Source organism: Panthera pardus, unplaced genomic scaffold (genome assembly GCF_024362965.1).
Source record: "Panthera pardus isolate Hobbes unplaced genomic scaffold, ASM2436296v1 HiC_scaffold_13, whole genome shotgun sequence".
Classification (NCBI taxonomy): Eukaryota; Metazoa; Chordata; class Mammalia; order Carnivora; family Felidae; genus Panthera; species Panthera pardus.
This window is the reverse complement of record NW_026526688.1, coordinates 32,237,221-32,261,493: the sequence shown is the minus strand read 5'-3', so window position 1 is coordinate 32,261,493 and position 24,273 is coordinate 32,237,221. Positions and strand designations below refer to the sequence as shown.

The 24,273-nt window shown below is 49.5% G+C and overlaps 1 protein-coding gene across 2 annotated transcripts in view; it reads right to left on the bottom strand.

Annotated features, from left to right (window-relative positions):
- The window catches only part of EBF2 (EBF transcription factor 2), a 195,594-nt gene extending 174,458 nt beyond the window's left edge, over window positions 1-21,136 (bottom strand). Inside the window, exons 1-6 of one of the 2 annotated variants that reach the window (XM_019466903.2) lie at window positions 20,606-21,136; window positions 18,011-18,167; window positions 16,907-16,970; window positions 16,548-16,603; window positions 15,970-16,043; window positions 9,510-9,578 (exon numbers count right to left, since the gene is read on the bottom strand). In XM_019466903.2, coding sequence (XP_019322448.1) covers window positions 9,510-9,578; window positions 15,970-16,043; window positions 16,548-16,603; window positions 16,907-16,970; window positions 18,011-18,167; window positions 20,606-20,736 — 551 coding nt within the window. In that variant the 5' untranslated portion in view covers window positions 20,737-21,136. The remainder of the gene's footprint in view (window positions 1-9,509; window positions 9,579-15,969; window positions 16,044-16,547; window positions 16,604-16,906; window positions 16,971-18,010; window positions 18,168-20,605) is intronic. The other variant, XM_019466902.2, reaches the window with a different exon arrangement.
- Between the last annotated feature and the right edge of the window lie 3,137 nt (window positions 21,137-24,273).

Genomic DNA, 24,273 nt, shown 5'->3' with positions numbered 1-24,273 from the left:
AAATGGTTTGGATTCCGGCTTCCGAGTTCCTGCTCTCTCACAAACATCCAGGCTACTAAAAAATTCACAGATTGCCAGATGGTACAACAGCAGTTCTTTGCAAAGGATCTGAGCTTTCCAGTGAACAAAGGACGCGTACTCATGGGGACAAGTGGCAACATCAGCAAAAGCTTTGGAGTGGTGGGTGTATTGGGGGAGGGGAAGTGAAATGTGGAGAGGTGAGAAAATGGGCCTTTTACCTCCAGTGACTGGTATCTGGCAGGGAAAACCCAACTCCCAACCACTGCTGATGGTAGGAGGGAGCATATCCAGAAGAAGATGAAAGATATTAAATCAGAAACTAGGATATTTTGGGGCGCCTGGGTGGCTCAGTCGGTTGAACTTCCGACTTCGGCTCAGGTCATGATCTCACGGTCCGTGAGTTTGAGCCCCGCGTCGGGCTCTGTGCTGACAGCTCAGAGCCTGGAGCCTATTTCAGATTCTGTGTCTCCCTCTCTCTGCCCCTCCCCCCGTCATGGTCTGTCTCTGTCTCTCTCTCTCTCTTTGTCAAAAATAAATAAACATAAAAAAAAAAAAAACTAGGATATTTTTACAGGAAGTCACTAAATTTGAAGCCTGTGCCCATTTTCCCAATTCCTGGTGGTGCAGGGTGATAGAAATAATGCCCAAGTTTTGGCAGGTAAACTGACTGATACATTCCCAAAAAAGTCACAGGAAGCAAAGTATCCGTGAACTATTTTAACACCTTCCTACAAGTTTCCCCTACTTCCATTCTGCATTTTCCAATTCATCCTCAAAATCATCCCTCCAAAATATTGACCTGACCATAAAATTGCACTACTTAAAATCCTCTAATGTCTTTCCGTCACCAACGAAAGATGTCAAAATACTTTTGTCCAGGCATATAAAGTCTTACAAAATCTGGACCCAAATAATCTTTCTAGCTTCTCCTACTGCCCCCCTTCACATACATCCATGCACTTCTAAAACTATGAGCAGATTTAGGAAATTTTTTTCCTTTCCATATGTCTTCTCCTACCCACTTTCCTCCTAGAATGCCCTTTGATCTCAACTATGAATGTCCAAGTTATAGTCGTCACCTCTCGCACCTCTACCTAGATGAAAATAATCTCCCCGCTACAGGTCTTCAGAGCTTTAATCTCTGCCTCTCTTATGGCAGTTTTTTCTGCACACTTTTCATTTTTCCATCTGAACTATAAGCTCCTGATGGGAAAGCTTTGTGTCAATTCAATTTTATTATTCCTAACAGCACCTTGCAAAGTCCTTAACATAATAGACCCTTGATAAACATTTACTGAATGATTCATTCTGCCTCACAACCCTAGATATCTGTTCTTGGCATTGTTTTGTACCTACCTGTCCCTGGGGGTAAGACTGCTAAGCAGCAGTCAAATACAAGTAGTTACAGGAAAGGTCCTATATAAACTGGCAAAGGACTCAGTCATCCAAACTCTTCAATGCTTGGCAGTCACAGACTAATCTGCCAACTAATATTTACTGAGTGACTGTAGTATCCAAGCCACTGGACAGATGTTACAGGAGATACAACATAATAATTGCTATGACTTTTTTAAAGCATCTATTCAGTCATACGCTATGGTGGGCACCTTACACTAATATTCTTTTTTTTTAATTTCCAATAGATGTTTCTTTTTTTTATATTAAACATAATTTTTATCAAATTGGTTTCCATACAACACCCAGTGCTCATCCCAACAGGTGCCCTCCTCAATGTCCATCATCCACTTTCCCCTCTCCCCCACCCCCCTCATCAACACTCAGTTTGTTCTCAATATTTAAGAGTCTCTTATGGTTTGCCTCCCTCCCTCTCTGTAACTTCTTCACTACAAGCGTGAAACCTACAGATAACACAATGACTCTAAACCCATATCTTTCAATAATATTCTTAATACAACTCATTGAGAAAGAAGTATTATTAGCACCATCACAAAACCAAGAAATATCAAAGACTTAAGCCACATATGATGCCCGACATCCAAGAATTACAGTGTACTTGGAAATGTAAGGCAAACCCAAATAGGTAAAGAAGATAACAACATCCAAACATCCTAGCAAGAGCAGGCACAGGGGGCAAATGTCAAGTGAGAAGACTTGGGCTGTAAGAATTGATATCTTTGCAGGGGCAGAATCTGAAGCAGGTCTTGAAAAACTGATAGGATTTATATCGGCAGAGTTTGGGGTGGGTGTTCCAGGCAGGGCTGGTACATGCAAAGGGAGAGAGGAAGACATTTTCAAGGTCCGCTTGATGAAACAAACATTTTGATTCATGGGGAAAGACATGACTGGACTAGAAAGTTGGAACCCATCTACAATCCACTCACCTAGTTTTCACGTACTTTCCACAGTTTGTAAATAAATATTTCTCCGTGTGATCATTTAAGCTGTCCGCTCCATAAAAGGAGGAACCATGGCGGTCATGCTCCCCAATGGTCTCTTAGTGCCACGAGTTCACAAATATTTGTTTAATAACTGAATAACAACAGCAACAAAATCCTAAATGAATAAACGATGGAGTGAACCAACGTACAGATGATTGAGCCAGTGTGAGTCAAATCTTAAAGCTCTGAGAGTCTAGGAAGACCGGTGAGTCAAGCAGAACAAGTGTATTTCTTAAACACTAGCCCAACTACAGAAGTAAACATCAAAACTCTTCCATACCACCTCTTTGATCAGCAGGGGAAGAGTGATTTTCTCAAACGAAATATCATTTATTTACCACGTGGTCCAGGCTGTCATCTGGTGAAGTGCTTCAACCCAAAAGGAAGTATTTTCTATACCAGCAAATAGAAGAGTCCCTTCTCCTATCTGTGTCTAAAATGGCCAAGAAACTAGCAAAGATTTTACTGGAAAACAAAGGACAAAGAACCAGAAAGAATGATGCGCTCACTTCGGGTAGATAATCTGTGTTGTTTGGTGAGAAAATCTACACCCTTTCTGAGAGAATAGAATTTTCAGTAAAAAAAAGAAAAAAAAATAGCCCGGGGCCAGGCTTTTGTAGACTCTTCACAGCACTGGGCTCCCTACACTGGAGATGGGGAATCTGGGCATGGAAGGCACATATTAATAGCTCCCGTAAATTATTGATGAGCAAGGATGATGAATTAGCATGCCTGACACCCAAGCCTGGGCCCTCCGCTAGAATCAGAATTCAGAGCTGGAAGGTAATGCAAAGGTCAACCATTAATCCAATGCACTTCCTTTTACAGATAGGGAAACTAAGGCCCAGAGAGGCAACTCATGACCTCTGTAACATGAGACAGCTAGTTAGTGCATGATCCGGGGCCAAGAGCAGGCATCCTGATCCTAGTCGAAGGCCATATCTGCTACGAAATGCAGCCTCTCAGTCACGGGGACTGGGGACTGATATTCCATCACGCCCGTCACACACATGAATGTGACTTGTACAACCTCAGAGTTAAATGGCACTTCGGGAGCCAACAGTGCTTCCAGACCATACTCACCAGGCCTTTGCATTCTTACACAGCTCTAAATTCTGGAAAGGTTTTCCTTCTTTATCAAAATCTTTTTCTCTGGAACTTCTACCCATTAACTACATTCCAATTTCACCACTGAAACTGGCTATGTGACCTTGGCTAAGTTCTCCAGCTCCTTAAGATTCATATTCTTCTCCATAAAATTGAACTTTTCTTAACCACCAAAGATGAATTAAGAAGATAATTAACGCAAATTACATAGCCGAATGCCCAGCACATAGTAAGCGTCAATTAAAGGTTGAGTATAGGTCGTATCCACCCTTTTCAGGGACAGAAATCCTTGTTTGGGACTTGCCTCTACTGACATATCTGGCTTTCCATTTCCAGGGAAAGGGAGGGAGTTGTCACAGATTGAAAACCAGTGTGAGTGGCCTAAGACGGCAGGAATCTACTAGGCTTTGTGGACATAAATCTCAGCAAGAGCTCAACTCCAACTACTATCCAAATACTGCTTCTGTGCTGAAAGGAACAGTGGGGTTAAAAGCTGAATCTACATTACAAATCAAGAAGAAATTAATATGGAGTTCGTTTGGTAAATTAACAAAAACTCTAGTGTTCAGGTTTAATGCAATACCCTCTAGCATGCCTGGGAGGTCGGTAAGAGCTTTACTCCCCACAGTTATTCTCTGGAAATTCCCATCCCACAAATAATACTTTCCTGGAGTTAAGTGATACACTGGAGAGAGGGATAACAAGCATGGGCCAGAGGAGAGAGGATCCAAACACGCACTCCAATGGAACAAGTTGGTCGATGACGCAGAAAAAGGTGGGAAAAGGATGTGCCAAACGGCAGGAAAAGGGCAAACAAGAAGCCTGGACCAGAGGGGAAAGCAGCAAGTGAAGATGCTTACCAAGATGAAAAAAGGAGCAAAACTTGGGATTACAATTACTGAAAGAAAGAAGGAAAGAAGGAAAGAAGGAAAGAAAGAAAGAAAGAAAGAAAGAAAGAAAGAAAGAAAGAAGGAAAGAAAGAGGAGAGAAAGAGGAAGAGGAAGGGAGGGAGGAAGGGAGGGAGGGAAAGGAAGAAAGAAAGAAAGAAAGAAAGAGGAGAGAAAGAGGAAGAGGAAGAAGAAGGGAGGGAGGAAGGGAAGGAGGGAGAGAAAGAAAGAAAGAAAGAAAGAAAGAAAGAAAGAAAGAAAGAAAGAAAGAAAGAAAGGAAGGAAGAAAGAGAAGAAGGAAGGAAGAAGATAAGTAATGTGGGGATCTAGAGAAATTGGGGCCTTCATACATTGTGGGTGGGAACGTAAGTAGCTGCAACGGAAGTGGTGTGGCCATGACTCAAATTACTATTTGGTAGGAACAAGGGCAGAGAAGAGAGTTCCATATTCCACTTCTAGGTCTGTACCCAAAAGAATGGAAAACAGACAGTCAAAGAGATATTTGTACACCCCTGTTCACAGCAGCATTGTTCACAAATAGCTGAAAGACTGAAGCAGCCCAAGTGTCTGTCAACAGATGAGTGGATAAACGAATGTGATATATCCAAACTGGGATATTGTTCAGCTTTCAGAAGGAAGGCAGTTCTGGCACTCTACAACATGAAGGACCTTGGAGGACATTATGCTCGGTGAAATGAGCCAGTCACAAAAGGACAAATACAGTAATGATTCTGCTTATGTGAGGTCCCTAGAAGTAGTTAAACTCATAGAGACCAAAAGTAGCATGGCGGCTGCTGCGGGTGGGGGAGAACGGACGGTCACAGTTTTGCAAGGTGAAAAGATCCCTGCGGTGGCTCTCACCGCTCAATAATGTGAACGACCTAAACCACTGAACTGTACACTTAAAAATGGTTACGACGGTCAAGTTTATGTTGCGTGCATTTTTCCACAATTAAAAATTTATTTAAAACAAAGGGAAGATACCATCAGGAAAACCCACCCATGAGATACTTTTAAGTAAACCTTTTGAATAAGGTTCATTCTGTTGTTTGTCGGGCTTCTTGAAAAAGAAAGTAAACAAAACTACATCAACATTTAAAATGGCCCTCCAGGAAACAGCTCAGAAATATGGAAACCAATGTCCCAAGACAGAAGCTCTTGGGATATTTAGCGTATGAGACATAGGCTGATCTGCCCTTCTAATAGAAAATACCATACCAGTATGCACATGGGCACAGACAGCCTACAAAGATGCAAAAAGAACGTTAGCCCTCTCTACCCATCTGACTTTTTATGGGCTACAAGAACTGGTACTTTAAGGACTCTTTTGTCACTCTCCTACATCAGTGAAACTGTCCCTAAAGAGATCTTCCCACGGACCACCAGATTATCCCTGAGCCCCAGAGATTCCGCAGATACTCAGAAGAAGTTTCCAGACGGAGAAGAGAGTCTGAGAAGAATACAGCCCAGAAAAAACAAGCTCTGAATTAGCTCTGAAACCACAAAATGTAAATCGGCTTGAGACTTTTTATTTTTATTTACCACACACAGATCTTTATAGACAAGATTTAGGCCGAAGACCAAAGTAAGGATTATGGTTTCATTGTTGGTTTGGTCTGTTCCGGTTTTGGTGTTTTGTTTTTTTTTTTTCTTCTTCTTTCATACAGGAACTTTGGATTTTTACACTAAAAATTAATCAGCTTTACTGCCACTCTAGACATGCACACATTTGTACACAGAAGGAAGGCTCTACTGGAGGCCTGTGATTCAGCAGCAAGTCCTGCTGGGCTGTGCATTGGCCTGGCTTTTTGGAGAGGGGTGGGGCTGCCCAAGAATTCACAAAAGCATGCTGAAAAGACAGCTGAAAATAAAAATTAAATTTATGTTTCTAGAGAAATCAAGGCAGAGAGTAACTTAGTAGGAAAAAAACAAATCCTAATCTGGGGCTAAGTCTGAGGACCTAGAGAACTACATCTCTGATGGGGGGGGCGGGCGGGCGGGCACCCTATTATAAAATCCGATGATTTTCAATGAAGGGGCCACATGGTAGTAAAAGCTATCTTTCATCTTTTAAGCAGCCTATTGGAAACTGAATATCTGCCCAAGATGTGGTCACAGGGGCTAAATGAAAAGTCAAGTTGTTTGGCGTTTGAGCTGGAAGCCTATCAAGTCAGTGTGATAACACTGCTTGTCTTGTCCCCATCCAAAACTCTGACTGGCCATTGATGAGATCAAGGGCATTTCTGGAATGAGATTCTTCCTTCCCATTCCATTGTACGTCTTTGATTAATAAAAATGGAGTTTACAGCTGAATGGTTGGTTACTTGTCGATTGCAGTCCAGCAGGCAAAATCTGACAAAACGCTGGGCCGGCCAAGGAAAATGATCGAAGGGGTCTTTTGTGGTGAAAAGTTTGGGAACCACCCTTGAGGCTCCCCATCCCCCCCCCCCCCACCGAACACGCACAATTCCAAGGGAATAAGCAGGCTCCCCAGAGCCAAAGTGGAGCGTGCCTGTTGTGTGAGAAAACTCAAAGAGAGACAGTGTAAATTAACTGCATCTGGTTAGATGAGCGAGCAGGGGGAGGAGATAATTAGTTGGCATTATAGGAACAAGGGCAGAGAAGAGAGTTCTATATTTACTCAGAGGAAATCCAAAATAGACTACTTTGCACCCGTTTGCTGCTCGTGGGGGATCTCAACATTTCCAAGTTGGCAGACGTTGAACACAGGGATGGGATGCAGAACTCAACCAAACCCCCGAATGACACAAACCACCCATCCCACCTCCCACAAATGGAAACCTGACTTCACCTCCTTTTACATCCACAGGGAAGGGAAGGAGGCGAGGGTAAGCCCAAAAGACATTCAGAAGTAATAAGACAAGGGCAATATCTCCAAACAAAAGCCCTGCAATGAATAAGCAGAATAAATGCATCTGTTTACAATAAAACGGGTTCTCTAAAAACCTGATGATGGCCAATTTACAGCACCCTTTGGTATGTCTCCGTGTGTAGCTGCGCAACATTTCAAAAGTAACACATATTTCAAGTGATGCAGAGATATCACTGGGCTGTTTTATTGTGCACAGGATAGTAAAAAGTAAATGCCATCGTCCCATAAAGCTCTATAATATGCAGCCAAGATACAATTTCCACCTTCGAAGACGAATTTAAGACATTCTAGCACAAACAATGAAAGCACCTAATTTGAAAATCTTCTCCCTCTGTAGATGCTAAAAGACTTTCTTTTGTACGGGTGCCATGCGTATTACATAGGATTAAAACGTAGATATGTCAGGCTCTATCCGCGGGTGCAAGTCGTATGCGGGTTCTTAAAGTAAGAACTGCTAAGTGCAGTCATTAGGATGTGTGCTTATGAGATGGAAGGTGCAGGTTAGGATGTATGGGTTGGCAACCATCTTTAAAGCTGATTTGTGGGGACCTTATTCCAAGAAAAGATGCCATAGTCATGAGGTCGGAAGACCTTCTTCAAAGGGGAGCCAAAGTGTGGGGAGGGGAGTTGAAGATTAGTGAGGTCAGCGTGCATTCTGGAAAGGACTGGGTCTGCATCTAGCTGTTCTCATGTGCTTCGAATCCCCCCAGAGGATCCTGAGGGCATCCTGGGAAGTTGGGAAATGGGGCCACGTGCGATCAACACATCCAACTCACATTAAGTCAGGACAGACAGTGCTTGGGAGAGGCAGGCTGTGGCAGTGAGAGGAGCACGAGCCGAGAGGGACAGACAACTGTGTTCTGGAGCCAGCTCTGCTCCACCCAGCCGTGCAATCGTGGGCAAGTCACGTCACCATTCCCGGGTCAGCCTTCCGTCTATCAGATGAGGGAGATGGCTGACCCCAGAGAGTTCTTACAACCCCTGCATTGTAAGCTTCTATGCACTTTCAGAAAAACAAAAAAAACAACAACGGAATTCCAAACAGCTCTCTAAAATTGGTCCCCCGTGAGCCTCCTACGATGGCAAAAGCACCCTGCACATCCAACAGACATTTTACATTTGGTTCTCATCCTCTTCCAAGCACCTCAGAGAAGTCTGCAGAACCGCCACGGACATTTCAGGAGCCTCCTGAAACCTACAGCGGCAGCCAGTACCCTCCGATCGTACCGTGGAAGAACAGAGCTGCTGAGTGCTTTGTCCAAGGTCAGAGGCGAGGACAGGATCAGGATTCCAGCCTCCCCGTTCCTAGGGCTATGCTATACTTTCCACAAAGAAACCAAGCTGGCTTTCTGGGAAGAATGCCAGAGGTTCCATTCTCCCAACTGAGAATTCATTGGGATATTGGAATAACAACTTTGGAGACTGTGGTCTCTCCAATCCATTTCAGGACCTGGCTAGAAACACGAAAACCCAAAGAAAAAAGCAATAGGGAATTATTCCGTTTTTTAACGAAAGAGAAAAAATTAGGGGTGGGAATATGGGATTTCTTAAAAATTACATGATTGCTGGAAGTTAATTTGGTATTTCTTCGTTGGTTTGTAAGTTCTGTTTCCAATCACAAAAACAGACAGCTGAGGATGCCTAAATCACATTTCAATGAATTAGCATCTTGTCCCAGAGAATCTTTCCCACTCTGAATAGAACAGAAGACCCAGAATGCAATGCTCTGTGGTAGAAAGGAATCTCCCTCGATGCAAGAGAGAGTTTGTCATAATCCCCTAAACTGTAATCTAAACTGATAGTCTTCAACCCAACAGTCATCGCGGAGAATGACAAAGGGGATGACGCTTAACTCGGGGTACACTGCCTCTTCCAAGAAACTTAGCGAGACCCAGCTCTGCCAAATAGGAGAGCTGGCCTCCTTTGCCATCCTTTAATATCCACACACTCCTTATTAGGTTGACATCACTGCACCTGGAAAAGAATCCCAGCATAGATTTAGAGACACATGTTCAAAAAGGAAGGTTCTGACTTCTTCCAAGAAACGCCAACCAGAACAAGAGAACACATGTTGGACTAGCTCTGCCTTGAAGATAACATGAAACCAACCTTATGGCAAATCCCAAGTGATCGATACTCAGCGTCGAGGTTCATAAAGGAGAGAAACCAGAAATGATCGTTTTAATCACTTTTGCCCCCTACCTGTCGATGATGACAGGGTCTGAAGGAGTCTCATTTCGGTTTCCACAACTTTTCTTCTCGCAACATCGACTGTAGATTGGGAAGGAACCAAAAGAGTAAAAGAAAATTGTTAAAATCAGGAAGATACAATGAGCATACAGCATAGAAACATTCACAAAAATACATACGTCCTAGGTAGCCTCTTAGCGTTCAGAGGCTCGAGCGCAGAGTTTATGGCCATGTTTCAAAACAATGCTGGACCTGAAGCCCAAAGATACTCCTTCAAATACTCTGTGGCTTATGACTGGGTAATTCTCAGCAAATCACAACTTTCTCAGGAACCATATTTGTATTCTGAGCCACGGGCATTGGACTTTTAAATCTATAAGGTCACATCTTATAGACCCATGTTGAATGATTTTATGATGGTGTATTTTAGATCTTTGTGTCTCAATAAATATTTGAAGACAGAAGGGGAAGGAGCACGGACAAAATAGACCCCCAAGTAGCTGCCTGGACTTATCAACCTTATTTGTGTAATCTTTCCAGAGAACTCTGTGTACTTTATAAACATTTATTTATTTATTTATTCATCTCTATCATTTTCTAAAGGTGATGGGAGAAGACAAGAACCATGGTATACATTGTGAAATAGGGGAGAAAATGAGGCAGGGAGCTATGAAATGATATCTCCAATGATTTTCGCCAAGTCCAGAACAGAAATGGGACTTGATGCGTTAAGCGCCATCTTGAAAACTCCACCTCCCAGGGCCTCCTCCTAGCAGAGTACCTGGTAGGGCCTCAAAAACCACCTGTGGAATTAGCTGGGAGGGAGAGAGAAAGATGAGGCCCGACGGCAATTACGACAGATAAGCGGGACCCCGTCAAACCTGAGCAGAGAACAAAATGCTCCCTTCCAAAGGTGTCCGCGTGAAAGACCTAGACAGATGTGAGAAGGGCAAAGGAAGCTGGGTGGTGGGGAAGCACTGAAAAAATCACCTCCCCACATGGCTGCCACTGCAGACTTCTGAATACCTCTTGGCTCATCCAAGCACATGGTCTACCATCAATGGTAGTTGCTTATGGATGTAGGCTTGCAGGGCATAGAAAAAAAAATATTACCACCCACGATGGTGCGAGAATATGCCTCATAAACATTAGCAAAGTATATGTAAGCACTGCCTTCCCCCGATCTGTTGAAGAGTGAAGCAACACCATAGGAAGATTGCCCAAGTGAGAATCAGGGCTCTGGCGTCCGACCCAATGCTGTCACTAAGCAGCTGCGTGAGTTTCGTCAAATCTGTTTAACCCGCCTGGGCTTTGCCAACCTCATATATAAAATTAAAATATTGGACTAGATTGAGGCGCCTGGGTGGCTCAGTCAGTTAAGCATCCAACTTCAGCTCAGGTCATGCTCTTGTGGTCTGTGAGTTCAAGCCCCATGTGGGGCTGTGTGCTGACGGCTCAGAGCCTGGAGCCTGCTTCTGATTCTCTCTCTCTCTCTCTCTCTGCCCCTCTCCACCCATGCTCTGTCTCTCTCTGTCTCTCAAAAATGAATAAATGGTAAAAAAAAAAAATTTTTTTTTTTTAATATTGGACTGATTATCTCCAGAGTCCCTTCTAGGTTTACAAAGCCTGTGAGGCAGCGAGATCCCCAAGCACCCTTTGGAGGTGATGACAGAGTAAGAGGGAAGCCATGTGGCAGCGATACCGAAGCCTTATACCGGCCCAGACACAGATTTGCTTTCTGTCTCTTCTCCGTCCATTTGCCCTCGCTGGTCCGCCACAGAAGTACAAACAAACAAATAAAGAAGAATTTTTAAAACTTTTAAAGTTCCTCTTCCCTCCTTGCAGGGATGTGTGCGTGGATTACACGGCGAACCAACTCCAGCATTCTCAAAAAGCAAAATATACTTGAGAGATGCTAAACAAGTTCCACCAAATGATCGCTAGGAGCTTTTAAGAAACTTAATCAAATTAGCAGGAAGTAAAAGAGAAATGGTCTCCACTTCCCTAAATACCAGAGTTTGCCACTGGGGGCTTTCTGAAATAATATTTTGCCTTTGAAATTATATTAGGTCTTAACTTTTAAGATTTCAATCCATCGCAAGATTAACACCAATAAAAATGCCGGCCAGCTGCTTTCCTAGGTCCCAAAGCCCTTGTCTCTCCTCCCAACTCCCTATCACCACCCATTTCCGTCTCCCTCCTCTTCTGTTTCCATTGCTCATGTCAGCAGAATACCTTTGCAGTTCAGGCAAACCTTTTCCTCCTCAGCAACACAATTTCAAAAGCCCATACATGCTTGTTACCTAAAGACCTTCTAGCTAGACTCCCCTTTGACATCACCAGCATGTCAACGTGACCCAAATTATGTGTACGATGCTGGGTACAATTTAATTACAAGAGCACACACTGTTGGGATGTGCCACTGTGTCTAGTTTGAGAAGGAATGATTCTGAAGAGGCCGAGTAAGTTTGCAAGAGTGCTCGGCCGAATTCAGCTGCTTTCCGTGGGGATTTTCTCTGAAGGAAAAGAAAAACAGGTAAAAATGCAAGCCTGGGGCCAGTGTGACACAATGTGGGGAATCTCATCAGGGAAGGAGCCGATGCTCGAAGAAAAATGCAGAGGAACTTTAGGACCCAATCTTCCATTTTTCAACAGTAACGTCTTTAAGCATAATCTCTAATGTTCATAGGGCAAAAAAAGATGGAGAAGACACTCACTTGGCAGCTGGACTGAAATAGTAAAGGTATAAAAATAATAGGAGTTGGGGCGCATGGGTGGCTCAGTCAATTGGGTGACCGACTTCAGCTCAGGTCATGATCTCATGGTTCGTGGGTTCGAGCCCAGCATCGGCCTCTGTGCTGGCAGCTCGGAGCCTGGAGCCCGTTTCAGATTCTGTGTCTCCCTCGCTCTCTGCCCCTCCCCCACTCATACTTGCGCGTGCTCTCTCTCTCTCTCTCTCAAAAATAAATAAACATGAAAAAATAATTTTTTTTGAAATTAATTAATTAATTGATAATAGGAGTGTACTGTGTTTGCTCCCTTTGAACCCTTCTTAAAATTTCTCTGGGTTAGACAGAACTAACTCTTTTTCTTTCTTTTTTTTTTTTTTTTTAAGAAAATGTCTCATCAAGATGTCCTCACTATTTTTTTTTTTCAAATCTGGTTTCTTAAATGACATTCCGTCCTCATGCCAATAATATCAACATAAGCAAAGGGAAGTGGGAAGTGGGAGACATTCGTGAACCCACAGTCGGTCTCGAAACAACTGCTCTGAGATCAGATATGTGGATGGTGGATGTGGAGGACTGGGACCCTGAATTACTCAGATAACAAACTCCATTCTCCCCTCCCTTTGCTGTATAGACAAAGCCTGTGCAACCAACTTCAGGTTCAGCTACTTTAGTTAAAAGGCTTTATAGGGTTATTTTCTAATAAGCAAGTCTCTAGGTCTGAAGTTCCTGGTGTTTCTAAAAACCGAACAAGACTGTGAAACAGGAAAGGAAGGGGAAAAATAAACAAAGAAGAGGAAACTGAACTTGGCATCACGTTGACTGTGTCCCTAACTACCATGGAGAGGCTCAGAAGTGCTTTTTCCCTAATGAATGAAAATGAAGGTTGGTCCTCCCCTCCTCACTTTGGCTGGGTTTGGTTTATTTTATTCTGATTCTGATTCAGAGAACCTTTTACCTGAAATCCTCTCAATTTGCCTACAGGACTCTGCCCTTCCGCATCTCCTCACAGAGTCTTTAGAGAGGGAAAGAGACAAAAAAAAAAACAAAAACAAAACAAAACAAAACCATGGGGACGAGGCTGGGGGAATATGGAAAACTGCATCCCAATCCTGAATCTTACCTGCATTTTTCAGAAAGGAAGAAAGAAGGGGGATGAGGGATGGCTGGAGAAGAAAAAAAAAAAAAAGCCCCAGCCACGGACACAGGGTGTCCAGTCAGTCAAACTCCTGCTCGAGACAAGCGAATGTGCCCTTTCCCCTCCAAAATCGTTTTTAAAATTCAACCCTCAACTTTCAAAAATCTGTCTCTAATTTCAAACTCAAATAAGCGCACAGCATGGTGGCTTTTGTTTTGTTTTCTTCTCCCCAACTCCTCCCTGCGATTGCATAACAAAAGTGTCTAAATTCACACCATCTGGCCGATAAAGACACTGGCCCCACTGCCCGGCTGGCCCATCTGATTAGGGCCCTGTCTAGCCTGCGCCTTGTGGCGAAAAGTCACAGCTGTGGGGTTTGCTCGCGCTCAATACAACTCTGTTATTAGCCAGCTGTAGGCCTTGAGACGACTTCTGTTCAAATTATAATATCTTTTAACCCTCTGAGCATTGAGGGCACAGGGGTGGCTGGCAGCGACATAACAACTAGATTTCTCCTTGCTAATAATTGGCAAAATGAACTAAAGCAGGGAAGAGGGGAGCAGAGACAATTGGGGAAGAGAGAAAAAGTTATTCCTAAAGAGATTTATTTTGTTCCCCTCCAAAAGCTAAACATCAATTTATGAGCTCTTTTTTTTTTTTTTCCTAAGGATTACAGAAACCATTCAGGGAAATTCCCAGGTATGCCCAAGAACACCATGCAGATGGAACTAAGCATGAGCAGTAATCTCTAAGAACATCCCTCTATCACTGACTGCTAGCACTTGCCTTGAAAATGTGGGAGAAAGAACTTTTTTCCTTTCCTGGAGAATCAACCAGCTCTGGCTGACAAATTGAGATCTTCCCCTCTGGATACATCCAACATTTGCCATCATCCCAGTGATCTCCCAAAACACACACGCGTGCACACACACATGCACACTCCATGCACAGTGCCCATCCAATGGATCATTTATTTACCCATAATTAATATGTGTTTTAAATTCTAGTTTGGGGAAGAAAATAGCAGAGCGTCTTCCCTGGTCTCAAATGCGGAGAAGTTACAGTACATTAAATTTTTATATTGTGTTACTAATGCAGACTAAACTAGAGGCTTTAAAAATTGATGCTGCTACTTAGACAGCATAAAATGAGGAGGATTTGATTGGGCTTAAAAATAAAAATGTCAGCCTTAACTACAGCTGGATGGGGCGTGCGAGTGTTATTTAAAGTGATAGGTGTAATTCGTCAGACAATGGGCCAGTTTGGGGGTTTGTTTTCTTTTCTTTTAAGAAGATAATCTCTCCAAACAAAGACATTTAAAAGTATAAAGAGGGATAAAAAAAAAAACGCCCTTCAATTAGCCAACTAAATCAAAGTGTTCTGACTATTTAATCTCGGTATTACATGCAAGTTCATCTTGGAATTGTATTTTCTTTCTGAAAGAATCTATCAGGGGCCCTGGGATCATGGAGTGGCTATCCGCTTACTCCATCACCCATCACCTCACCCGGCTACTCAGGCAGGGAAGCTCTATTCCCCTCGGCTGAGGCCCCTGGCAGAATTGAACTTTGCATTTGGCAAAGTTTGTTTTTCCTAATACTTGGTCAAAACCAAAACAAACATGGCTGATTGTTATGGTTTCTTTCTGACTGGGTTGGGAGGGAGCCGGGGCTGCTAGGAGCTGCCCATAAAACAGTCCAAGCTAAATCAGATGGCCTGCAATTACCCAAAACTAGCAAGTCTGGAGCTGGTAGACATTCACCGTAGCAGGAGCAGTCAGAGTAAGGAAGAACTGAGGCTTTCTCCCCAGTCAGGGATTTTGGAGAAAGAAAAACACGTATGGAATCAACGCTTACATTTTTACAATAAAATAACCACCTCTTTCAAGAGTTTCCTTTTTATACCCTCTCTCGCGTGCTCTGAGTTCCCCACTACCCAAACGGTTGTTTGAAAGGATGAAGAATTAAGAACGGACTGCTCTTTCTACCCAGTAGTTTCTCCTGACCTCAGAAACTCCCCTGACACGTGAAATCTTCGGAGAAGCCACATCCCCGGAGGAAGGAAACCCTTCCGCATCACAGACAGGTGCCTCAGCGGTTGGGGATGGGGGTCTCCACCCTCGGGTGGTCCCTCTCCGGGACTGCAAGGTTTTCCAGTGCTTTGACTCGGTATGCCACAAGTGGCCCCTCCTGGAAATCTACCCAGAGCGGGCCCGACAGGCGGGAACCTAGCGGTGCGGACCTCGGGTGGAGACCGGTTCAGGCAAAGTTCACGACCCCAAATTCGGCCGGGGGGCTGCCCGCCCCCTCCCCGCGCTGCCACCGACCGCTGGGCTACAGAGACTTTCCACGTAACGGAGGAGACTCCCGAGATGCCAGGGCGGTGAAATCCTGAGTGGTTGTGGGTTTCCTTTTAGCGTCTTAACGGATATGCTCTAAGAATCTGACCTTTAAGGGGAAGTTCTAGCGGATCGGCCCCCGGGGTAAGGCCTCCCTCCCTCCCAGCCATCATTGCTGAAAGGCAATGCCGGGGGCTCACGGGAGCACGGCCAGCGAGGCTCACCTGCCCCGCTTTCCAGCAAAGCCCGCAGGAAAAAGCGACTTACCTGCACATCACTTCGTGCGTCAGGAGAACTCGGCACATTTCCGGATTCTTATTTTGTCCCTCGTAAGCTATGGGCTGCAGAGGAGTCGGGGGGCAGGGAGGGAAGATAGGAGGGCAAAGGAGAGACAAAGGAAAGGAGACTTCAGAGCAAGCACAGAATTGTGGGGTGGGTTTTTGTCCCCTCTCTGCCCACTACTTCATTAGGAGTTAGCACAGAACCTGAGCTGTGGCCCGGTTAATTCAGGCGACAATAATAATAGAGTAGCGAAGTTGGCCCTAGTGAAAACATATTTTCTGCAAAGGGGGGGCGCGATCTCGCAACAATTCTCTCTTCGCTCTTTTGCTCCCCTGCCCCCACCCGCCCGCCCCCCCCCCCCCCCCGGCCAGAAAGAAACAGGACAAGGGGGAGAGAGAAGAAAAAAAAAATTGTTCTCCAGTTTGGACAGGTTCTTGCTATTCGACGTGGAGAGGCAAGTGAAGTCTGACCCTGGAAACCGCGGGGGGTGAGCAGAGGTCAGGGACAGACGAGGCGGGACGGGCGCGCGGGAAGAAGAGGAGCCGAGTGGACCTCTGACTTACCTGCTTGGTGACCGAGTCGATGAGCCTGACGTACAGGTCCTGCTCGGTGCGGACGCCTGCGGGGGGGAGGGGGCGGGCACGAAGTCAGGGCCGAGGAGCCCCTCCCCCGCACCCCAAACCCGTCCTTGCCGTGGGGGCAGAGGCCCAGGCAGCCACTCCAGGCTCCGGGCTGCTGGCTAGCCGGCGGGCTGAGCCGTCCAGGGGGCAAAGGCCCCCCGCCCGTCCCCTGCCCCTGACCGAGCCTCCCGCAGCCCTGCCCACCCCAGGCCTGGAGGCCGCCAGCCAGCGACGGCGGCAAGGTCAGCTGCCCTCCTCGCCGGTTACACGTGCGGGCGCGGCCGCCGGCGCTGGGCGCTCACCATTGCTGTAGAGGAGCTGTAACTTGTAGTGGGTGCCGTTGTTGGTCTTCTCGTTGCCTTGTTCCTGAAAAGACAGGCAGCGTTCGAGCCCCTTTGCCTTCCAGCACCCCCCACCCAAAGGACAGACTGGAGAGCGCGCCCCACACCGCCTCCCGCCGCCTTTCTCGCACTCGCCCTGCAGCTTTGAACAACCCCCTGCCCAGCCCCAGGTCAAAGGGCAGGAGCGTCTTCGGCCTGCCAACCCTTGAAACTTACTATAGCTCGGACCACTTGATGCTCTCCAACGCCTCTGTCCCTCCCCCTCAAAAATGTCCTCAGAAGTTTGCCTCCGGAGCCGCCACCATCGGACTCTGCGGCCAAAGCTGCCTCAAACAGGCAGCCCCTCCGGATCTCTCGGTCCTTAAGAAGCTCCAAGGCTTCTCTCGGCCGAAAGATACAGGTCTGTCATTTGGAACGGCAGCATCCCGGCTCCATCCCGCCAAGACTGGAGCTTCTGGGGCCACAAGCTCAGGGACCCAGGGCCAGGTTCGAGAGGGCCCTCCGGAAGCCCCTTCCCTAAAGCTCGCATTGTAGAGCTGAGGAGACTGAGGCCCAGAGAGGGCAAAGAGACTTTCCTTTTCTCACACGTCCGTTTCATCTGGGATCAAATCCTGACCGAGCCTGGGTCGGGAGCAGGCACTGCGCTCAAGAGGGAGAGTGGGAGAGAAGGTTCATTGGGGAAAGCGGGCCAAGACTGAGCTCTGGGTTTGCACCTAGCAGCTCCCACTCTGCCGCGCTGGCAGGTGCAAAATAATAAATAATCCGGAGAAGGGCATGCTCTAGTCTGAAGGGCGTTTACTCCGCGGCCAGTCCAGGACCAGGCTCTACGATTGACCCCGAGGCTGGGTGCACAGAGCCGCCAGCGCCCCCCGCAGCGTGTGGTGCGGGAGCGGAGTCTGGAGGAGGCGCCGGGAAATCGACTGATTTAGAGGCTTGGGCCAGAAGCCTCGATTTATCATCCCTGATGATGTGAGTGGAAAAGTGTCGCGAGTGACAGATGGAATCTTTAGTGCTCTGCAAGGTGGTAGTTATTAGGCCGTGAGAAGAGGGGGGACCTCCGCTTACTTTGTCGTTCTCCACAAAATCTACGAAGGCTGTGCGCTCGATCTCCACCGGCTGCCCCTGCCTGTCATAAAGCGCCAGAACGAAGTGAAAGAAGTTGGATTTCCTCAAGTTGGAGGGAGGCTGCTTCTCAAAGTGGGCCCGGGACAGGGCGACTCCGCTGCGCAGGAAGAGACACCGAGGGGGCCACCGGGCAGAGGGAAGAAGAGAAAGACACAATGTTACCAACGTCCCACACAAGCACCGCGGAGGAGGGTCAAGGGTTCCAACGGTCCCAGGTCCAGAGCTCTGGGCCCTTCAGATCTTTTTTCAGTTCGGTTTAAGAAGAACGGACTCCTTAGAGTAGTCGCCGCGGCCACAGGGGTCGGTTGTCAGAGCCGACGCCCTGTCCACTGCCACGCCCGCTGTTCCAGCCTCCGGGTTTCCCAGCGCCTGGCAGCTCACGGTCCGGCCTTTAGTGGAGCCCAAAGGATCTCGGGTGCGGGCCTAGGCTCAAAGCGGTCCCCCAAGGAGGCGGCCCAAGTCCTATCCCGCAGGGCCGCCCCTATCTTCACCCTCAGGTGGCGCCGCCGGCTGGATCAGGATTTGGAACTAGGACCCCGGGTTAGAGCAATAAATGCCTCCTTACTTTTGAAGAAGTGACTCTGTCCTGTCCTAGAGCTACTGCCCGCTACGCCCTCCTTGCTCTCTCCAAAAGTTCGTGGCTGGGAACGCCTTGGGGGCGGGCGAGAAACCCAGAGCCCAAGCCTTGGCCCTACAGGGAGAGGCCTCACCTCCGGCTTCCCTCGCTCTTCCGAAAAGTTGCGCCCCGGACAGTGGCAGAGCGGAATCCCTGGGACCTGGGATGGAGGGCCACTGCCGACAACGTGATACTGGGGACCCCGCCCCCAGAACTGCTGCGCTTGAAGCAGCCAAAATGTTATTAAGAGGCAGAGAGCGTCCTCGCCTGGGGCCAGAGGGATCCCCGCTTAAGCTGCATCTCCCGGCGGCGCCAGCCAAACCCGCTGACCGCGAAACCCATGTTGGAGGACCCGGGAGGCGCCCTCGAGCGTTTTGAGTGTGCGCACACACCTCCCTGCAGACCCGTCGCGGCCGGGGACAAACTAGCCGCCAGATCACATTTAACAGAAGTCTCAGGGCCCAGGCGAGCGCGCAGATGGCCAGTGCTGCCCCGCGGCGCCGGTATCGCTGGGCCTTCTACCCTGGGGCGCGAGCACTTTCACTCTTTTGAATGGTGTAAAATTTTGGCTAGAACCCGCCACTCGGGGTGCCTATTCCAAGTTTCACAATTATTTGATCTGGGGAAAGGAGGAAAGTAGGGAAGGTGTCTTTAAGGTGCTTGGCTAAGGAAATGCGCCTCGGAGCCTTCTCTGAGAAGCTGCCTAATTTCTCCCGGTTGAGCCCAGAGAGTACCCAGACGGCTGCGGAAAGCCGTCGCCGCCTTATGCTGTCTGCCTTGGGGATACTGGCGTGCCTGGGGCTCGGGCAGAAGGGAGGCAACCGCCGCCAGCCGCGGTCTCCTCTCCTCCAAGGGTGGAGGCTGGTTCGCTCTACCCGGGACACCTGGAGACACGGCTGGCCTGGGAAAGGAGTTATTTCTCTGCGTGACGTTAGGACTTAGAGGGAGATGGCTAGGAGAACGGATAGGAAGGCTGGAGTCGTGGGAAGAAGTTCGAGAGCACTTTGGGGTTGGGGGAAGGAGGCTGTCTCTCCAAGACAAGGACGCGCAGACCACAAATCCCAGCTCAGTAGTGCTGATGAGGGAAGGGGACCAGGATGTCTTCGTGGAGTGTCATCCTAGACAAGGCGTTTACTATCTCAGCAGGCGGACGCTTAGAAACAAAGTCAACTTCAGCAACTAGCAAAACTAAAAGCTGGTGATCCCTGCGTTTGCCGCCCATCTCCTCGCGTTTCTTCTGCGGCTCTTTCCACTGCTACTCCTTCGTCTTTTCTTTTTAATCTCTTCTCTCCCCTCACCCCCGCCTCCGTGCGTCTAGTCCACTGTTTTTATCTCTGCGCCTGGACCTCCAGCCTGCACCCCCTCCTCCCGGAGCTCCCAGCCGCTTTGCCTTCCCAGCAGCGGCTCCGGCCTCTCCCACTCCTCGCGTCGCCGCCGCCGCCGCCATCTGGCCGCGGGGCTTCCGGCCTCCAGGAATCACCCGGCAAGTTGCGGGAGGAGAGGCGCTTGCACGCGGAGTGGCGGAGCCCGGGAGTCGCCGGGAAGCCGGCTCTCCTCCGGCGGCCGCGGCTGCCAGCTCGCGTCCTCACGCTCCGCTCCGGGCCGGCATCGCAGGACTAGGGGCTGAGCTGCAAGGCGTTGGATGCCACTTTGCTATTTTTCCTCCCAAAGAGTGGTGTGTGGGGAAGGAATGGGGGAGAAACACAAACGACCCAGGCAGTTCGGAAACTTGAGTGTTGGCTAGGGGGTAAGTGTCCCCCTGACTGCAGCGACCTGCCTGCCCTGGGTCGAGCCCCAGCGCGTGGGGCGAGGGCGACAGATGGGGGAAGAGGGAGGGGACACACAGAGAGACGGTGAGAGAGAGAAAGCGAAGGAGGGAAAGACTTAAGAACGTAATAACTGTGAGGCCATATCGTTACCTCTGCGCCGCGACATTGGCGTCCACCACGCCGACATTCCGGACCCAGGACCTGACGGAATCCATCTCGGCACCCAGCGATTTGTCTTTCAGAGCTGGTCCTCTTCCTAAAGTATCTTGAATCCCAAACATTTAAAAAGTCTCGTCTACTGTCGCTTTAAAAATACGAGTTACAACACTGTCCCTACTGTTCCCAACGCTGTCACCAAACGGTGTCCTCCAAAAGCAATCCAAGAAAAGGGATCAAGAGCCGAAGTTTGAGTCTCTCTGGAGGGGAGGGGTGGGGGGAGATAACCCGTCCTTTGCTTCGCGCGTGAGGTGCGGACTGATGTAGTTAAAGTTTGGGTTTTATCCTCCGCAAGTTCAGATCTGCCGCCTGAGGCCCTCCGTCCTAGGTCGCTCGCATCCTTCCAGCGGCAGCGCTGCCTCCAGAAAGTGATCACAATTTAGAAGCATCACCTGTTCTGGGAGAAACGGGAGATTGATGGCTGCCTAATCTCTCCCCTTCCTCCTGGTCCCCCCCCCCCCTCCCTGCTCCTCCCCACCGCTCGAATTTAGAAAAAAAAAAAAAAATCCCCAACAGGATCAGTTGTAAAAGGAAGGGGAAGACCCGGAGCCGAGAGGAGGCGGTGGCTGCGAGCACCGCGGAGCCGGGCTGCAGCCGCGCGCGGGCCCCATGAATGGGTTACTACGGCCGCGGTCGCGGGAGGCGGAGCCGCGGCCCGATAAGGAGCCTCATTTGCATGGACGCTCGGGATTGGCCGGCGCTGGGCAGGCCGGGCCGACGTCCTCCGGCGGCGCGCGCCACGCTCGGCGTTGCCGGGAGTCCGGGAGGTGAAAGGGGACAGAAAGCTGTGGACGCTGCGTCCTTGTCCAAACTCTGTGTGCGTGCGTCGGCTGGGGGCCCCAAATCCTGCACTGAAGGCTAGTGATCCGACCCTGCAGGTTGGGATGCGCCCGCTCAGTCCGGCCGCGGGAGCGCGAAGCCTTCGTGGATCCCGCCTCTAGGTGCAGATTTTTGCAGCCTGCCGGAGGCATATTCATTCTCGGGGCTTGAATCTGCGTGCGTATTTGTGAAGAAGCGGAGAGTGTGACCACATGCACTTATGTTTTGTGCAAACGTTCCCCAAAGCAACCCAGTTCCCTGAATGGCTCTCCCAAGTCTCCTGTTTCATGGTGACACTCAGATTTTGTGTGCGGTTTACAAGTTGTTGAGAGAGGAGGATATATGAATGAAAGCGGCACGGTGGGGGGAGAGCAAGGCTCCAGTGCTAGTCAAATAAATACAGTGTCCGGGGAAACGGTCAAGGAGCTAAGGAAAATACCCCCGGGCAGACACTAGCGGGAGTCGCACCCGTGCGGATGAGAGCTTGCTGACAGATCGTGGTAGGCTGAGAGCGAGAGCTTCCCGGTGTCGTCCCAGAGGCCCCCTCCCGTCCCACCCCCCCCCCCCCGCCAGAGCCCACCCCATTCCAATTCGCGAAGCCGGGGGCGGGGGGGGGGGGGCAGCCAGCAGGGAAGTCGCGGAAACTTTGCCCAGGGCGCGCGGTCGCCGCGTTGCTGGCCGCAGGCTGGTGGCTGCGAGGCGGCGGCGACTCAGCCAAACAGCTGAAACCCTAGACGGCTTTTTAACTACGCCGGGCAGCTCCCGGTGCCTATTAAAAATCCTCCTGGCTGGGTGTTATTTTCTTGCTTCTCCTTTTGTATTCTGATCTGCGCATAGATCTGCTGCTGAAATCTAGAACACCAGCGCGAAAACAGATTTGAAGACAATGAATGCAAATCTGTGCTCAAAGACCATCTGCCATGGAGGAGACAAATCAGCTGTTCCACAGTTCGAGCGACTGCGCCCGAGCCTCCCGGCTTCATTACCAGGAGGGCCTTGGCGAAAGCCTGGATTACATTCAGGAGACTTTCCCCTCACTTAGGACTCAAATTTGAGCGTGAATTGACTCTCGACCAGATCCCATAGGTGTAAGTGAGCGCTCAGAAATGAACTGCGAGAGTTTGCCGCTAGAGGACACAGCGCCTTGCTACTCATTGGCCTGGGCGGACTGGAAGCTCACACTTTCAGAAAATGTCGCTCTCTTGAGAGAGGGACAGGTCTGCGCCTCCACTCTACCCCAGGGGCAAACTGCGACCCTGGACTGCTCCAGCAGACCGCGCCCCAGGATGCGCAGGTCCCTACTGCTGAGATTCACTTGAAAACTAATGAGGAGGAGGGGAAGGCGAGCAAACCCTTTAAGCACAAACCCAGGGTGCAGGGATTGGAATAGTTGATTTAGGGGGCGGAGAACGTGAAACCCCAGCCTCTGGGTTGTGCTGACTGTGGCACTGGGACCCCAGAGCTCTGGCTTGGACAAAAGGGAGAAATGAAGGAAGATCGGGCGCCAGAATATGGAACGGGACTGTCATAGAAGCCAAGATAGAAGTTGTCCATAGAAAAAGGGAGGGTAGGAGAGAAATGTACAGGATTGAAACTTCTACCCTGTTTCAAACCAGCAATTCTCTATGGATAATTTCGGTTCCTGCAAAAACCAAGCCCTCGGAGTCTTCTACCCCGACCCGCTGTCCTTGTAAATCTCTCTGAACTTAAATCACCCAGCCCCATTCTCATCAGAGATGTGTGCCCAGCGGAGCCTATGCCTCGGGTTCCTTGGAGTGTGGGACAGCCCTCGAGTCCCTCAAGAGGTGTTGATGAGCCCGGCGATTTTTTTCAAGGGGCCTCTCAGCTGCTGCACCTCGATGCTGCCCAAGAGAGGTACCCAGCGCAGTGCGAGGGACTGTGAGGCAGCAGTGGGGCCAAGCCCGGCCGGACCGCCTGCCGCTCAGGCCTGGGGTGGCTGGGGTTAAAGGGCAGAACCCGGGTCGAGGACGCTGGCTCTTCTCTCCCCCAACAGCTGCTACCCAAATTATGCCCCTCTGGATGTGAATGAATTGGTCCTTTCTCCGGGCTCCCCGCTGCCCTCCCCAAACCAGAGGGCCGCGCAATGCGGGCGCCCCCACCTCACCTCCCAGAGACAAGTTCAGGGGCCGTTGTGCCCTGCCAGGAGGTAGTTTGAAGAGTCGAGACCCCGGAACTTTGACCGGGGAGGGGATGGGAGCTGCACCGCACCCCTCCCAGCCGCCTGCGCTAGGAGCGCCCTCCCTGCGCGGGTTAGGGAGCTTGGGCAAACACCCGCCGCACCGCTGGGAGCCTATGGGCTGCGAGCCGCCGGCGTCCAAGTTCCCTCTGGGCGGGACGAAGTTCCGGGGCCAGCAAGGGAAGGACAGCTGAGGGGACAGGGAGTGGGGGTAGCAGCCTTGGGTCCAGCAAGGGGGCGCCCGACCTTTGGGGAGCAGGGAGCGTTTCTGCCAACCGGGTTGGGTTTAATTCTGTTTGTGCAGATTTTGGGGAGGGCGGACGCAGAGTTGGCCACCCTCGCAGAAGGAGCGTTGGTTAGTGGTGAAGTGAGACGCTGCTCCTGGAGGGTCACTCCCGTCTCTGTAGCCTCTGGCTACCCCCAACAAACCTCCTTTTAGAGCACGCCACACAAATCCCGCCCCGAGCCGCGCGGGGGCCCGGCTGGCGCAGCTGCTGCCAAGGGAAGCCCGGCCCCGCGGGGGTGCCAAGCCCGCGCGCGCATCCCCGGCTCCGGCCCGCGAGCTTCGTTCCGCCCCTTGCCAGGG